The 15,257-nt window shown below is 44.8% G+C and overlaps 2 protein-coding genes across 3 annotated transcripts; one reads left to right on the forward strand and one right to left on the reverse strand.

Moving 5' to 3' along the window:
* Window positions 1-2,437: 2,437 nt before the first annotated feature.
* On the forward strand, window positions 2,438-6,175 carry LOC123111231 (putative uncharacterized protein DDB_G0277003). The gene is made up of 10 exons (XM_044531980.1): window positions 2,438-2,657; window positions 3,232-3,301; window positions 3,501-3,629; window positions 3,719-3,779; window positions 3,856-3,934; window positions 4,039-4,123; window positions 4,713-4,769; window positions 5,043-5,153; window positions 5,432-5,502; window positions 5,722-6,175. Exons 1-10 carry the CDS (start codon window positions 2,551-2,553, stop codon window positions 6,068-6,070), a joined length of 1,119 nt encoding a protein of 372 aa, XP_044387915.1. The 5' UTR covers window positions 2,438-2,550; the 3' UTR covers window positions 6,071-6,175.
* Window positions 6,176-6,280: 105 nt separating this feature from the next.
* On the reverse strand, window positions 6,281-14,818 carry LOC123111218 (serine carboxypeptidase 2-like). 2 transcript variants are annotated; one of them, XM_044531968.1, is made up of 7 exons: window positions 14,426-14,818; window positions 14,099-14,306; window positions 8,903-9,247; window positions 8,271-8,809; window positions 7,953-8,179; window positions 6,833-6,938; window positions 6,281-6,537 (listed from the first exon to the last, which is right to left on the reverse strand). In XM_044531968.1, the coding sequence occupies exons 1-7, from the start codon at window positions 14,489-14,491 to the stop codon at window positions 6,373-6,375; spliced, it is 1,656 nt and encodes a 551-aa protein (XP_044387903.1). In that variant the 5' UTR covers window positions 14,492-14,818; the 3' UTR covers window positions 6,281-6,372. The 2 variants fall into 2 exon arrangements, with proteins under 2 accessions (XP_044387903.1, XP_044387901.1); XM_044531966.1 differs by lacking the exons at window positions 6,281-6,537; window positions 6,833-6,938; window positions 7,953-8,179; window positions 8,271-8,809; window positions 8,903-9,247 and adding exons at window positions 10,574-11,304; window positions 12,062-12,130; window positions 12,854-13,373 and having other exon boundaries at window positions 14,426-14,706.
* Between the last annotated feature and the right edge of the window lie 439 nt (window positions 14,819-15,257).

Here is a 15,257-nt window from a genome sequence, read left to right on the forward strand (position 1 = left end):
CCGAAAGCGGAAGCGTTATGACAATGCGGTTGATGTAGTCGTACGTCTTCACGATCCGACCGATCCAAGCACCGAACGTACGGCACCTCCGAGTTCAGCACACGTTCAGCTTGATGACGATCCCCGGGCTTCGATCCAGCAAAGCTTCGGGGATGAGTTCCGTCAGCACGATGGTGTGGTGACGATGATGATGTTCTACCGGCGCAGGGCTTCGCCTAAACTCCGCGACGATATTACCGAGGTGGAATATGGCGGAGGGGGGCACCGCACACGACTAAGGAACGATCCGTAGATCAACTTGTGTGTTCTGGGGTGCCCCCTTGCCCCCGTATATAAAGGAGCAAGAGGGGAGGCCGGCCGGCCCTTGTGGGCGCGCCAAGGAGGAGGAGTCCTCCTCCTAGTAGGAGTAGGACTCCCCCTTTCCTACTCCTACTAGGAGGGGAAAGGAAGGGGGAGAGGAGGAAGGAAAGAGGGGGGCGCCGCCCCCCTCCTAGTCCAATTCGGACCAGAGGGAGAGGGGGCGCGTGGCCCACCCTGGCCGCCCCTCTCTCTTTCCACCAAGGCCCAAGTGGCCCATTATCTCTCCCCGAGGGGTTCCGGTAACCCTCCGGCACTTCGGTTTTCTCCGAAAACGTCCGGAACACTTCCGGTGTCCGAATATAGTCGTCCAATATATCAATCTTTATGTCTCGACCATTCCGAGACTCCTCGTCATGTCCGTGATCACATCTGGGACTCCGAACAAACTTCGGTACATCAAAACTTATAAACTCATAATAAAACTGTCATCGTAACGTTAAGCGTGCGGACCCTACCGGTTCGAGAACTATGTAGACATGACCTAGAACTATTCTCGGTCAATAACCAATAGCGGAACCTGGATGCCCATATTGGTTCCTACATATTCTACAAAGATCTTTATCGGTCAAACCGCATAACAACATACATTGTTCCCTTTGTCATCGGTATGTTACTTGCCCGAGATTCGATTGTCGGTATCCAATACCTAGTTCAATCTCGTTGCCGGCAAGTCTCTTTACTCGTTACGTAATGCATCATTCCGTAACTAACTCATTAGCTACATTGCTTGCAAGGCTTATAGTGATGTGCATTACCGAGAGGGCCCAGAGATACCTCTCCGACAATTGGAGTGACAAAACCTAATCTTGAAATACGCCAACCCAACATGTACCTTCGGAGACACCTGTAGTACTCCTTTATAATCATCCAGTTACGTTGTGACGTTTGGTAGTACCCAAGATATTCCTCCGGTAAACGGGAGTTGCATAATCTCATAGTTACAGGAACATGTATAAGTCATGAAGAAAGCAATAGCAATATACTAAACGATTAAGTGCTAGGCTAACGGAATGGGTCATGTCAATCACATCATTCTCCTAATGATGTGATCTCGTTAATCAAATGACAACACATGTCTATGGTCAGGAAACATAATCATCTTTGATTAATGAGCTAGTCAAGTAGAGGCATACTAGTGACTATATGTTTATCTATGTATTCACACATGTATCATGTTTCCGATTAATACAATTCTAGCATGAATAATAAACATTTATCATGATATGAGGAAATAAATAATAAAAATAAGCAACGAGCTTTGCACATGGTGTGCCGCTAGTAGATGCAAAGAAGACTCGGGGTACCAAGAGATTTGAATGTATTTTATTTTTCTAGGAGTGTGTGTATTTAGGACATGTGATACTCAGTACCCCGTTCATTCCAAAATATAAGGCATACTTAATATGTGGAAGTCATTTTTTAAACTTTATTAGGAAAAAATATCAACATGCAAACCACCAAAATAAATAAAAAAATAAAAATACATTTTGGTTTAACTAATTTAATTTATGGATATTGATATATTTTACTATAAATTTGATTAAAGTTTGAAAATGTTTAAATTTTTTGAAAAACTAATACTCTCTTTGTTCCTTTATAGTCTGCATTATAAATGGGTTGATCCGACCCGGCCCACCCAGGCACGCTAAGTACACGGGTCGTGTCGGGTTGGCATGCGTGCTACCCTTACTGGCCCAGGCACGGTCCCCTTCTTACATGGGTCGGCACAGGCGGCCCGTTTAGCCTGGTGGTCCGCGTAGAATTCAGTGGGACTGCTTTGGACCTATATTCAGCTTATCGTGTATAAAAAAAGCACAACCTAATTATAAAGTGTAGGGCCGGGCCCACAAATGGGCCAGACACGAGGGCTATCAGGCCGACACGCTAAAACCGGCCCATTTGGCCAGGTTTATTTTTATGAACTTGTATCCCACAAACTGTGGTTTTCGATGAAGAAAGTTCGGCCCTGCCGCTCAAAAAAAAAAATACCCCTGCCTAAAACCTTCCCTAAGAAAACTCCTAGCTAAAACCTTTCCTAGAAAAGGGCAAAAAGGTCAACTGCCGCCGGCTACGGGCTACTGCTGCTGTGAACACAGGCTTTTTCCCATCCCCACGGTTGGCGGCTCCCTTGCATCACACCCACGCCGCCTCCGAAAAGCGCCGCAAATCCGTCCCAGCTGCGCGGCGTCCATGGCTGCCGCGGCGGCTTCAGGGGACTCCGGCGAGCAGCTGCTGCTCCACCTCAAGCTCGCCTTCCTCGCCCTGGAGCCCCCCGCCTGCGTCCTCACCCTCGCCAGGTACATCCCACACTAATCCCTTGTAGGTAGCACATCCTACTAGCACTATCAAACCTCCAGCGCCACCTATGCGTTAGTAATCAGAGCCTCGATTGCCGGTTGCCGCTGCTGGTTCAGGGGCTTCCTGCTCCTAATTCGGCCGTTTTGGCCCATGCGCCACTAGTAGTAGTAGAGGTAAGATTACACGGCAAACGCATGCAAGAGTGTGGGTTAATGCTCAGGAGAATGCATGTCAGAAAGCCTTTCTGGCATGTTCTTTTGTCGATTTCTTTTTAATCTCTTGTTTTGTTTTTATGATTTTTCGTCTGCAACACTAAGATGTAGTTTTATGGTTTCGGGGTTCTACCGAAATAGCTCTCTAGAACACGGGTTAGATTGAAATAGCTAACAAGGATATCCATGATCAGCACCTGTTAAATTTCACACAAAGATACGAAAATGTGTCGGCCGATTCATCTGGATTTAAATGTACAAATAAGTTCAAACGAGACATATTACTTCATTTTCCTTTTTGAGTTTTTGTTTTAAAAAGTACGGTGATATTTATTTATATTTTCATATTTGGTTTATGCAGAAAGGCTGGTGGAGGTTCTGTCACGCCACATGTTCAAAATTTTATTTTGGAGAATTGTGTTGGCACTAATGTAAAATACCTTTCACTATTTCATACCAGAAAACTTATGCACTAAAATAACCATGACATACATTAAAATTTTATATGAAAAACGTAGAACTAAAATTTAATTCAGTTGAGGCTACACTACAGTGATGCGCTGTAATAGTTTTCTCATAATTGGTCAGTTTTTCTTCCTGTTGCTGGTCTAAAGCGTTGTGTACTCACAGGTAGGGGGCCCAGATTGTACATATGTGAAAACTATTCTTAAAAAGGTTATAGCAGAGGCGGAATTATCATCAGATATTGTGATTGATGAACTCTATGAGGAATTTGGCCGTTGTATGTCGTCAAGGGAAGTATGTGGACCTCATTTTGTAGTGCATCTCAATAATCGAGTATTGACATGATATACTAAAGTAGTCCCCATTTTGCGGTTTGTGCGCAGAATAACTCAGAGCTTAGCCTGGCCAAGATCTACAAGGAGATATCTTTTCTTTCTCCTGCATGTGAGTTATTAATTTGAACATTTCTCTTACAAAGTTGCACAGGTAATTAATTATAACAAATTATTTTTTTATGTAGATGACAATGTATCCTCGAATCCAGTAAGTTTGGTTGCTCGATTATTATGTTCTACTAACATGCTCGAAGGGGATACAGGGTACGATGGCTCTAAATCTTGAAATACATGTATTCATATATTCTGTTAAGCTGCTTCCATATTATATGATTCATTCAGGTCAGTGGGCATTTTTATTCTTTCAGGTGCTGTCTTTGGCCATCAAGTTTATTCTTATCTGAGTTTATTCTTTCATTCCCAGAACTTTTCGCCAAAAAATGCTGCTTTGAGGTAAAATTGTTGTAGCTGTGACTTTAATAAGATTTATGTAAATAATTTAAACTCAAGCGTATTTATGAACATGCTATGCTCTTGCATACTGGCCTTGCATTCTATTTTCTGCCATCAAATAGTATTTTAGATATATTCACTGATATGCATATTATGCAGAGGATTAGCAAGTTGAGGCTGTGAGCTCTTGCCCTTTGTAGAGAACTACTATCAAGGCTCGATTTGCATATTTTTAAGTATGTTTCCTGGCATTCAATACAAATATTGTTGTACTAAGTGTGTGCTTGTGGACTTGTGGTTGTGCATGCATTGTACTGCCTTTTGCACCCCCAAACAAATCTGAACATGTGTTAGTCGGTTGCATCTCCGGCAAGTCAAGCCTTTTATTGCTTCCATGTTTATATTCAGCTTTTTCTTGAGCAATTAGATAGGCTGCAGTGGGGGCTTTTCGTTGTTAAATTTGGCGTATTTTTATCTGCCTGAAATAGTGACATACTTAGACGTTTGGCCGTCAAAGGTAAAAACTCGAGAATGTGTTATTGACAAATTTAAAATGTGATTGTTTTTCTTATGTTTCCATGATAAGCAGCTAGGTTCTGGTGTTGGTTTGGTTGGTGTATGTCTAAACCATGTTGGTGCTTCCAAGGTATGAGCTTATAATGACAAGTCTCTGTTCAAGTAAACAGTTGTGAAACATGGTCGTCATAAAAATTTCTTGTCTTTCCCGATGAAAAGGGTGAGGTAAATATACTATTATAATTAATCCTTCAAATTTAAATTTCACAACAATTTGATAACCTAAGCTATGAGTGATATATGCCATGAACTATCCATGCAACAAAGTTCATAAACTTCTTCCAAGGTGAAACACTGATAGGAAAAGGAACACATGTAATACAAAATGTGTGTGATTATGCAGGTTATTCTTACTGATGGTGATGCATCTACACTAACAAACATGAAGGCAAACATGGAAATGAATAACTTATACATTGAGGATTCTCAACTAGTAAAAGAAAGCAAGAATAAGGTTTGTTCGATTTCTTAAGTTAATATCAGATTGGTTTCAGTACATTTCTGTTTGTAAATATAATATGATTTTAGCATTCCGGTTGGTGTAGCATATAGATAGCGCTACCTCAGATACATTTGTTAGATAATGTATGCATGATTATATGCATAATGTCTTCTGTTCATCAAGAGGAGTGGCACCATTATCCCGCTTGGTGGTACTTACCCACAAGACCACAGCTTTGGATGAATGCTTTTTTGCCTAAACTTTAATCTTACTATAACCCTCGCATGTAGGTAGAGTGCAAATATCTTTCCTGGGAAGAAGCGTGTGAAAGCGATTTAAGAGACTACCAGAGAGACATACTGTGAGTATTGTATATTTTTTTTGTGTTGTATCCTTTGACTATTATTATTTTGTTATTTTGTTAAGCTGTTGGTTTCTGAAACGAATTTCAAATTTAAGCACTACTCTAAGAACGTTATTGCGTCTTTTAGAGAATGAGTAGTCTACTTCCGAAGTGGATAACAGCACATTCTCCTGCTGTTCATGCTTCTGCGTATCATTTACCCTCTGTCTCCTGCAGTCTTGGTGCAGACATTATATACAACCCGTCCTGCGTGCCCCACCTGGTACGAGTGCTTTGTATGCTACTTAGAGGTGATGATGGACGGCGTGAAAGTGTCAATGCGGCAACCAACGGAGAAATTGGTGACGAAGTATCTGGGACCACCACAACCGGAGGTCCTGTGGCCTATATCGCCACGGTTATTCGGAATGCAGACACTTTTAATTGCTTTGCCAAGGCGGCTGCTGATGCCAAGTTGTCTGTTGTCAACATTACCAGCAGTGCGGCTACGTCCAGTTTTCTTCCTTACATGATCTCATATGATAGATCTAGCGTGCAACTTCTTAAGATTACACTGCTATCTTAAGTTGCTGGTGAGGGAAACTCCTGCCACTCTGTTTTGATGTTGCTACTTAAACTTTCATTGCAGAGACATCAATCTTATCGGAATATGAGTCGTTCGTATCAAGTCTGTCCTAAAGTGTTTCCTCTGTGTTCTTTTGTGCTTTGTGTTGGTGCTTTGCGTCCATATTCTCGATAAATCGCCGCATTTATGTGCATATATACTAGCTATCCAGGAAAAGTAGTTAAGAAGCATCTATTGCTTTATTGATGATCACTCTTGTTTTCTCACATCGAAATTACTATTTGACTTCCATCCCTTTGTTGCTAAGCCACCGTCGCATTCTTGGTCTGGCCTGGCATGGGCTCGCCCTGCAGGAAGTACCGAAACAGTACGAGCGCTTGCCGCGGGCGATGCAGGGGAACCTCATGGCCGGCACCTCTGACGGACACCAGTGTAAGGCCCTTGTACACCTGGCTCCAACCGCCGACCTGGTCAACAAATCCATCACACAAACACTAGTTAATTATGTGTGTGACATGTAGTAGTAGTTAATAACACGCACTAATGTGATATCTAAATGTTTGCTGGCAAGTTGCATGCAGGAGTGTAATCTCCATTCGGCCATGTGAATCGAATTTTTATCAAGCTAAGAAAATGATAGGAGAAGGTAGATAATATTTTCATGTGCCCTGTTATGTGGTCTATTTGCACGCCAACCAGAGCATCTCAATGATTCTATTGATGTTACTGCTTTGCAAAAGAGTTGAGTGGGATGATGCTGACCTCCTGGTCGTCATACCAAGGGTACCAACTGGTAGTAGTTGGAAGACCCAGACCGCCGATGGAGTATCTTGTTGCTGTCAAGGGGACTACCGCGTCCGTGTCACCGCTGCGAAATAAACACAACAACATTAATGTCAAAATGCTTACGGAAGGTAACTGAATTGTGCGACACGCAGCGGCTCATAGATCAACAACAACGTCAGCTCCCTTGTCTTTCTAAAGGAAAACACATGTCCCATGGGCATCTTCTTTGCATGACAGCAACCCAACAAGTTGCAAACTTGAGAGCTGAGGACGCGAATTATGTGAGGAAAAGAGATGCCCAGGGTCCAGTTGGATCCTAATTAATTTTGAGCTGACGGGTCAATAGGGGAATGTTATGAATAAATGTGGATAATTCATCTCTAGTTGTTAATTCGGATGGGTGACATCTGAGTGAGTTCACTCAGTCAAAGCAGTGCATTCTCTGCTGTTTCTCTTGTTAACTGGCTGATGATGTCTGATGACTCATCAGTGATGTACATCGGTGTACCTGTTGTCATTTAGTACTGTTTATTTTTTTCCAAAAAAGGGAGGTAGATGTTTTTTTCTTCTGAAAAGGAGGTTTACCACAATATGTGTTATTTTCAAATTTTTGTAGGTAGCTTACCAAGCTGACCGCTTGGTCACAATATGTGTTATTAGCAATACCAAATTTATATGGAAAAAAATACAAACATCCACAACAACAAATCAATACAATTAGAATCATCATAGAACATATATATACTATATTATTGTGAAGTTTGTATTATTTCCCATAGACTTGTTCAAAGCTAATATGCAGAGTAGGTAGGTGTCCTAAAATGGAAGAGCAAAATGTCCTAAAATTCAAGACAAATCTAATCATATTGATTCAGATGCATTACGTATAACCCGATGCATACGCGAATGGCATGGGATGTCAACTGATAGATTCCTGATGAAATATCCGCAAAATTCGTCAAAAGAAAAGGTTAAAGGTTACCCTAGCGAAACAGCTCATCATGAGAGATTACTGAAGCAAACGTGTATTATTATAATATAATTTAGTTAAGAAATGCTGGAATGCATTGTTAAGCTAAACTAGGAATGGTCTGACCTGAACACCCAAATCCTGAGGCCCGCTGCAATAAGCTCCCTGTAAATGGGAAGCATGGACCTCGGAGCATCATGCCAGTGGGTATTAATGGTGTCGCTGCAGGTCGCCCACGTGTAGTTCATGGCGCCGGTGACGTTGGCGTGGAGAGCCATCTGCACGTCCCGCCGGTTGTAGTACGCCGTCGAGTACCGTTCCGTGCACGGGTCGTAGGACCCGGTCAGCCATGGCTGCAGCATATATATGCACGGCGTTTTGTCACTTCAAAAAGCAGCATGGGGGATAACGACGCACGCACGGAGTCTGGGTCAGGATGCTCACGTAGCGCCCCCTGGGCCGGGGCCGGCTCGCCGCCAACGACGAGGACGACGTGATGTTGCAGACGGGCGTGTAGAGGCTGTACATGTCGATGTTGCCCTGCTCCGCCGTGGCGACGTCCGTGGCGGCGTCGCACGCCGGCGAGGGGTGGATGAAGGAGTCGTGGAGGCAGGCCTCCTTGAGGCGGCGGTAGGTGTCGTCGGAGACGATCCCGTGGTTCCACCAGAACTCGAAGGTGCCCACGTAGTCGTGGTAGTCGTCGATGAGGCCGTTCCCGACCATGAAGCCCTTGAGGTTGATGACGGGGTTTTTGCTCCGGTGGACCAGCTGGGACAGCTCCGGGACGTAGTGCCCGGCGTAGCTCTCGCCGGCGATGTAGAAGTCGCGGTACTTGTAGTGCGGGAACCTCTCGAACCATTTCGCCAGGAAGGCGTACGAGTCGTGCGCCGTTCTGTTGTCGCCGGAGGTGTAGATGTCGGAAGAGGTGTTGGTGTAGGAGAACCCGACGCCGGCCGGCGAGTCCAAGAACAGCACGTTGGCCACTGCAAAGCAATTTAGATATTCTCCACCATTAGAAGCGCAACAGATGAAACAGTGACGTCGATCAAGCAAGCCGCAAGCGACTGGGCACCTACCTTTGTTCCAGCGGTACTCGTTGAGGACGAGGCCGGCGCCGCGGGGCTTGACGCGGAACGCGCCGAGCTCCTCCGACGCGCCGTAGGCGACGGAGGAGCAGCCGGGGCCGCCGTTGAGCCACAGCACGAGCGGCGCCGGCTGGGCGTCCTCCGGCGCCTCTTGCAGCAGATAGAACAGCGACCGTCCGGCGCCCTCGTCCACGGTGATGTAGCCGGAGTACATGTCGAAGTCCACCGCCGGCTGCCCAGGCAGCCGGGCTATGCGGTCCGCGGCATGGCCGCTCGCGGCAGCTGGCCGGTGGAGGCACGTCAGCGCCACCAAGACCACGGCCACCGCAGCCACAGCTGGGGGGAGACGATGGGTCATAGTTCTCATGCTTACTGAAGAAACTGTGTTGCAGTCGGTACAGTTGCTTGTAGAGAAGCGGGAATACGGTGAGAATAAATAGAGGGTTTGATTGATGTCGTTGTATGGTTTGGACCGCACGCTTTCCTGAAGTTATCTTCTTTTTTCTTTTGGTTGATTGATTTCAGTTTATTGAGCTAGCGTGAGTGCGACGGAGAAGGAAATTAAGGGGAGGATTGTGACATTGTCAATTCGGTTTCCAGACGGTCAGAGGAAAGGGACATGGAGGATAAGAAACTGTATGGGTTGCCTGGAAGCAAATCTGGCCAGCTTGTGATTTCGTTTCTAATCATTTGCATGATTGGCGCGTGTAAAAGGACACAGGTTTATATAAGGAAAAGTCTAAAATACTAGTGATTTTCCCTGCACGTTGCTACAGGAGTTTGAAAGATTGATTTTAGATGAATTATGTACTATGAAGGAAAGGATACGAAATCAAAAGCTAGTGTCTTTTAATGTAAAAAATGTTTCATATGCGTTGTGAGCGAGCAAAGACTATCGACGTAACTACGACAGAAACAATAAATTGAGAGGAGGATTGTGACATTGTTATTTCGGTCAGAAGACAGTCAGAGGAAAGGACATGGAAGATAAGAAACTGTATCGATTGCCTGAAAGCATGATTGCTGGATTGTAACATTGTCATTTCGGTCACAAGATGACATGGAAGATAAGAAACTGTATCGATTGCCTGAAAGCAATTATATAAGGCTAATAGTCCGTTTCTAATCTTTCTCTTTTATACTTTCGTTTCTAATCCTTGGCATGATGGCACGTGAAAAATGACATAGATTTACATAACTGCTAGAGATTTCCCCGCGCATTGCTATGTGAATTTAAAGATTAACCTTAGATGAACTACGTATGAAGGAAATTGGTATAAAATCAGAAACTACTATTTTAATGGAAAAATGTTCCATGCTTGCACCTGTGAGTGAACAAAGAATATGCGTGTACGCTTCACCACAGTTGCAACAATTAAATTGAGGCATATCGCAACCTTTAGAAAGTAAATAAACAATCTTCAATGCACTACATATGTCAGTAACAAAAAATAGACATGTCGATGTGGTCAGCATGAGCTGAAAATTAGTGTTCGGCAATGACATGTTAAAATGGTAACGTCATTAATTTGCAGTATTGCACAACACTTTTGGCGGTTGAAACTTTCTAAGTAATTATCCCAAGATTGCTATGCCAATAGACCATGAAATGGATGTCATCAAGAAAAAGTATGCTTGGAAATGAGTGAAACAGCTATCTGGTTGAGAAATATAAAGTATAGCATAAATAACATTCAGAACAGGTAAAATCTATCTTCCATATACACCGAGCTGCCAGCAAAATTCTGTACAATTTACAACGTCGCACATTTTCTATGAGGCCATCATGAATCATGAAGGTATTTGGCACTTAGTCCTACAGGAACTGTATTCCTGAACCAAAAGTCGAACCATACACCGAGGTGCGTCTAATAAGTTACAGCAGCATAGGAGGTCATGCAAACCTCAAAGCAGTGATTGCCAGGAGAGTTACGGCCCGTAAGAGAATGTCATTCATGCTTCTTTGTATCTTCACAGCAACCTCATCCTCCAACTTTGTGTCAACCGGGCCTCTAAATACGCTGGTGATTGTGTCCCGCAGTCCATTTACCGCATGGGATAGCCAGAAGAGCCCAAACCCAACGCCTGTGTGCAGCAGTCGGGTGGCGGCAAAAGGAGTCCTCCCGCCGATAGCAACCTTGCACACGACCGACAGAAGAACAGCCAGGCCAGTTCCAGCAATGCCAATAGAGCACTGAGTCAACAGTTCAGTGATCTCGGGGCCTGCTTTCTTCAGTGAGAGAATTGTCGAGCTGTGTCTGTCCTTGGCCAGAAGGATTGAAAAAAAAGCTTCGCTGGCATGGAAATAATTGTTCTGATACATGTCGCGTTCATTGATGGTTTTTCCTTTCTGTTTCTTCTTCGATGGAGATTTTGCTTTCACGTTTGCCTTGCTGAGTATCATAACAGAATCATATTAACATGTGCACATGATCTTGGATATAGTATAAATAACAGGCGCAATTCGCAATTTGCCATATCACAGTACATAAAAGTTCAACATCAAATGATTTCCATGTGCATATTCAGGCAATTAGGTCTAAATCTGTCAGAGTTGACGTTTAAGTTCACCTCCCAAGTTCCAAGGAATTGTTTCATGCAAATTGTTATCCCAAAATGTTAAGTAAATTGGACAGCTGGGTTACAAAACTAACCGTTGTGGTACTACTGGTTAGCGACCATGCTATTTGGTAGATGACACAAAACATCACCAGTAGATCAAGGTGTATATTTTACAGTGAATATTCAAACAACAATGGCTTTTTCTAATAGTATTGGCTGATTTTCGTACAAGCTTCTTAATACAGAATGCTAGTTCTTTCTTTTGCACTTAGTGGGGTGCATATGGGTCAAGGCCTCCGCATTTAGGTGCAACTATAAACAATGCTTGGTACCAATTTATTAATAAATTTTTTTGTAACACGTCACAATCGGAATTTGGAAGGAACACCAAAACTGTCACACTCTATGCCTAACCTATGGTGCAAGTGATTACAGAAGTAGTAAACATCAAGGAGGTATGTGCTATGGTAACTGGCAGGTCAAAGAACAAACATAGCAGTATCAGAGCTAGGCATGGAAATTACCATAACACCGTGAGAACAACAATATGAAGTAATAGTAATACATAACTAAAGAAAGATGCATTACCTTTTTGGAGCTTCGATTGCGGTGCTTGCTGATTTTGAATTGGATTGACTACTATTTCGGCCCCTTTTCCTGCTTGTGCAACAAAAAAAAATGTATATCATGTAACTGACAGAAATAAAAAATGGAATGCATCCTGACAGAAATGTTATTGGTTCAGGTATAAATTATTAACCATAATTTTTTTGATGGGTTACAGAAATCAGAATCGATGGATTATTACTAACAAATCATTGTCAGGCAGAAAGGAGTGCAGCCTCTAGATCCACGGATAATATAATACTTGAGAGATGGATTTAACTTTCGTGCATTCAGCAGTTCCTACTTCTGTATGGCTATAGTAAACTTCTGTGATAAGTACAGAATAGAGACAGTTTCCTAATTCAAGAAGATAACAGATATGGTATTATGCATCCTACTGACCAGGAACGATTCCAAATGTCCAGTTACCCAAGTGTCAGCATGTGCAGCTGACTATGAATGATTTATCTAAATACATAGATTTGCTAAATCCGGACGTAACTAATGGGACAGCTGCAGCAAGTTCGCACAGAATACATTTGTTAGACCAAGTTATACCAACTCCATATTATGTATTTGCAATACCTTAGCACCATTATGTGCTCTATAACTTTTGCTCAGTAAATGAATACGTGTCGGTAAGGACAAAATAAAATGATAATGAGTCCATTACCTTATCTGAGAGTGGGGACTATGCATAACATAAACCTTACTGAATGAGTGAATAAGATGAAGAAAAGGGTTCACATGGAGCATGATGCTTCCCATTATTACCTGTCAAAGTATGGAACTAAATATGCAGCCTTGCAACCACTTGATTCCCGTTTAGGTACATTGAACTCTAAGAAAACCGAAAGTAAGTCTCTCATCTCCTCTCCACTGCCAGTGAAGATGACCCGGCCATTTTCATCTATGGCAAGGGCACCTTGGGACTGAGCAAATTCCAAAAGTGGATCAGGGATGATGAGTTGATTATCTGATAGATACTGTAGGGGCTCCTCCAATCCAAACTCATAGATAGATAACTTGTCATCAGGTATGATAAGTTGATTTTCTGCTAGATACTGCAGAGGCTCCTCCAATCCAAACTCATAGACAGATAACTTGTCATCAGGGGTATATGGTTGACTACCCATATTACCTGACAGCATCTGATGTCCCGTAAGTTCAGTAAGCAAAGAGGCGTCAAGTTCTTTGACATCAGACCCTGACATTAGAAACTTTAGGATCTTCTCTTGCCTTGCACATTGCTCAGCGATCCCAAGGCTAAGTCGAACCGAGTCAGGGCGGGAATCTGTTCAAAATAAATAAACATGGGCCATCATCAGAGATTGAAACATATGTAAAACTTGACTTTTACAGTGGGTAAACTATGAAATGAACAAGAGGATAAACCACTTAGCCAAAGTACGTACATAATTAAACTTGGCCAGAACTATGTGTGTCATAGTGCCACAAGCAGCCAACGTACTTGAAGAAGGCAGTACGAGTACAATAGACAATGGTTCGCTTGCTACACAGACACGTCAGTTGACGTGTAAAAGGAATGTTTTTGTATCACTTTTCTAGACCGCAAGCTAAGGCCCGTGCAGCATGCTTCTTGCTGAACGTAGTGCAAATTCAATCGACAACCTTCTGCGTGCAGCACAGAACAAAGTAGTCGAGGTGTAGAGGGTTTTTTTGTCACTTTTTTAGACCACAAGCTACCGCTCATGCATCATGCTTCTCGCATCTTTAAGTTAACACTCAGCGACCTTTAATTATTGTTGCATTCAGTAAATCGGAATACTTGCTGTTTACATGAGAAAAGCTTCGCAAGAGAGTGCAGTGCCTAATTGCAAGTGCTAGTGTCACGATTTGACCCTTTAATGAGGCAAACGTTAAGCTCATGAGCACATAGGCTCTGAAGCCAACTGTTGCAGCATCCAATGATCAAACGAGGCAAATATAGCAGCATGCAGCATCATATTCAGGAGACAGGGCCAGCCAGGCCATAACTGGTTTGTCTGAACTGCGAACCTTGCACGTCGATGAGCGCGGTGCTGTCGAAGGTCTGGTAGGCGGCGGCGGCAGCCTGGCCGATCCCGGGGACCATCATCTGCAGGGGCTGCTGCGCCTGATAGGCGCCCTCGAGGAGGTGCTGCTGCGGGGAGAGCTGCACGGCGGCGCTTCTCCCCGCGTCCTGCTGGGACCTCTTCCCCTGGAACGGCAGGATGCCATGGAGCTCCTGCACAGCCACAGCACCATCGTCAATTCATCATCCCGTCACGCACGGCGGCAAATCGGACGCGAGCGGAAGCCAACGCAGGCGGTCCGTAGAGGGTGGGCGCGTGCGAGGGAGCGTACCTTGGAGGGCGCGAGGAGGACGGGGGAGGCGGAGGCGGAGGCGAGGAGGGACAGGTCGCCCACCATCGCTCGCGAGGAGCGGATAGAGAGAGCTAGGAGAAACTCTCAAGGAGAAGGGAGGTGGTGGGGGGAGGGGAGGGCGGGGGATAAATCGGCGGAGTTACCGATGGAGCGGGCGGCGTGGAGGCGCGGAGGCCCCGGGAAAATGACCGGCGATTTTGCCCGGCGCGGCGTCGGGAGGGGAAATCGAGGGGATTTTCTTGGGGTTGGTCGACCGTGGCTGTGGTTGGGTTAGGGTGGGTGAGGTCTCCTCCCTTCCCCTTGTAGCGGAGGAGGAAGGTTCGCGAAGCGTACGGGAGTGCGGGGCACGGGAGACGGAGACCGCGGGAATGTGTGGGCGCGGGCGCGGGTGGCTTGTGGGCTGTGGCAGCCGCGCTGTCGACCGTCGACTGTCGACGGGGCGGCGATATTTTTGCGGGCGCGGCCGACGGGGCGTCTTGGCGCCTGCCGACCGCCGAGGTGGATGTGCCGAATCTGATCATCACGGATTCTGGCAGAAGTGACATATTTGACATGAGGCAGAAATCAAATCACAAACTGACTTGGTCATAAAAAAATTTCACTCTGCTGATCCTTTGGTGTGGCGTCCGACAGCTGGGCGCTGCACCCTACTATGCAGCGTCCTTTCTTTAGGCGTCGCACCTCCTGCCACCGTGGCAGTCCTGGTCCAGTTGCGGCCCTGCACGCACCTGTGCAGCGCCTAAGGGCTAGGCGCCACACTTTGACGTGCAGCGCCTAGCCCTTAGGCGCTGCACAGTGACTTAAGCGCGGT

Source organism: Triticum aestivum, chromosome 1B (genome assembly GCF_018294505.1).
Source record: "Triticum aestivum cultivar Chinese Spring chromosome 1B, IWGSC CS RefSeq v2.1, whole genome shotgun sequence".
Lineage (NCBI taxonomy): Eukaryota > Viridiplantae > Streptophyta > Magnoliopsida > Poales > Poaceae > Triticum > Triticum aestivum.

What these genes read in the sequence shown, in the direction of transcription:
- LOC123111218 (XM_044531968.1), bottom strand. Translation starts at nt 14,491, where the DNA reads ATGGTGGGCGACCTGTCCCTCCTCGCCTCCGCCTCCGCCTCCCCCGTC. An exon ending in CTCAGGATTTGGGTGTTCAG is followed by an intron (nt 6,939 to 7,952) that starts GTCAGACCATTC and finishes TTTATTTCGCAG; the next exon opens with CGGTGACACGGACGCGGTAG. An exon ending in CTTGGTATGACGACCAGGAG is followed by an intron (nt 6,538 to 6,832) that starts GTCAGCATCATC and finishes TTTGTTGACCAG; the next exon opens with GTCGGCGGTTGGAGCCAGGT.
- LOC123111231 (XM_044531980.1), top strand. Translation starts at nt 2,551, where the DNA reads ATGGCTGCCGCGGCGGCTTCAGGGGACTCCGGCGAGCAGCTGCTGCTC. An exon ending in ATGCTCGAAGGGGATACAGG is followed by an intron (nt 3,935 to 4,038) that starts GTACGATGGCTC and finishes TTATTCTTTCAG; the next exon opens with GTGCTGTCTTTGGCCATCAA. An exon ending in ACCATGTTGGTGCTTCCAAG is followed by an intron (nt 4,770 to 5,042) that starts GTATGAGCTTAT and finishes GTGATTATGCAG; the next exon opens with GTTATTCTTACTGATGGTGA.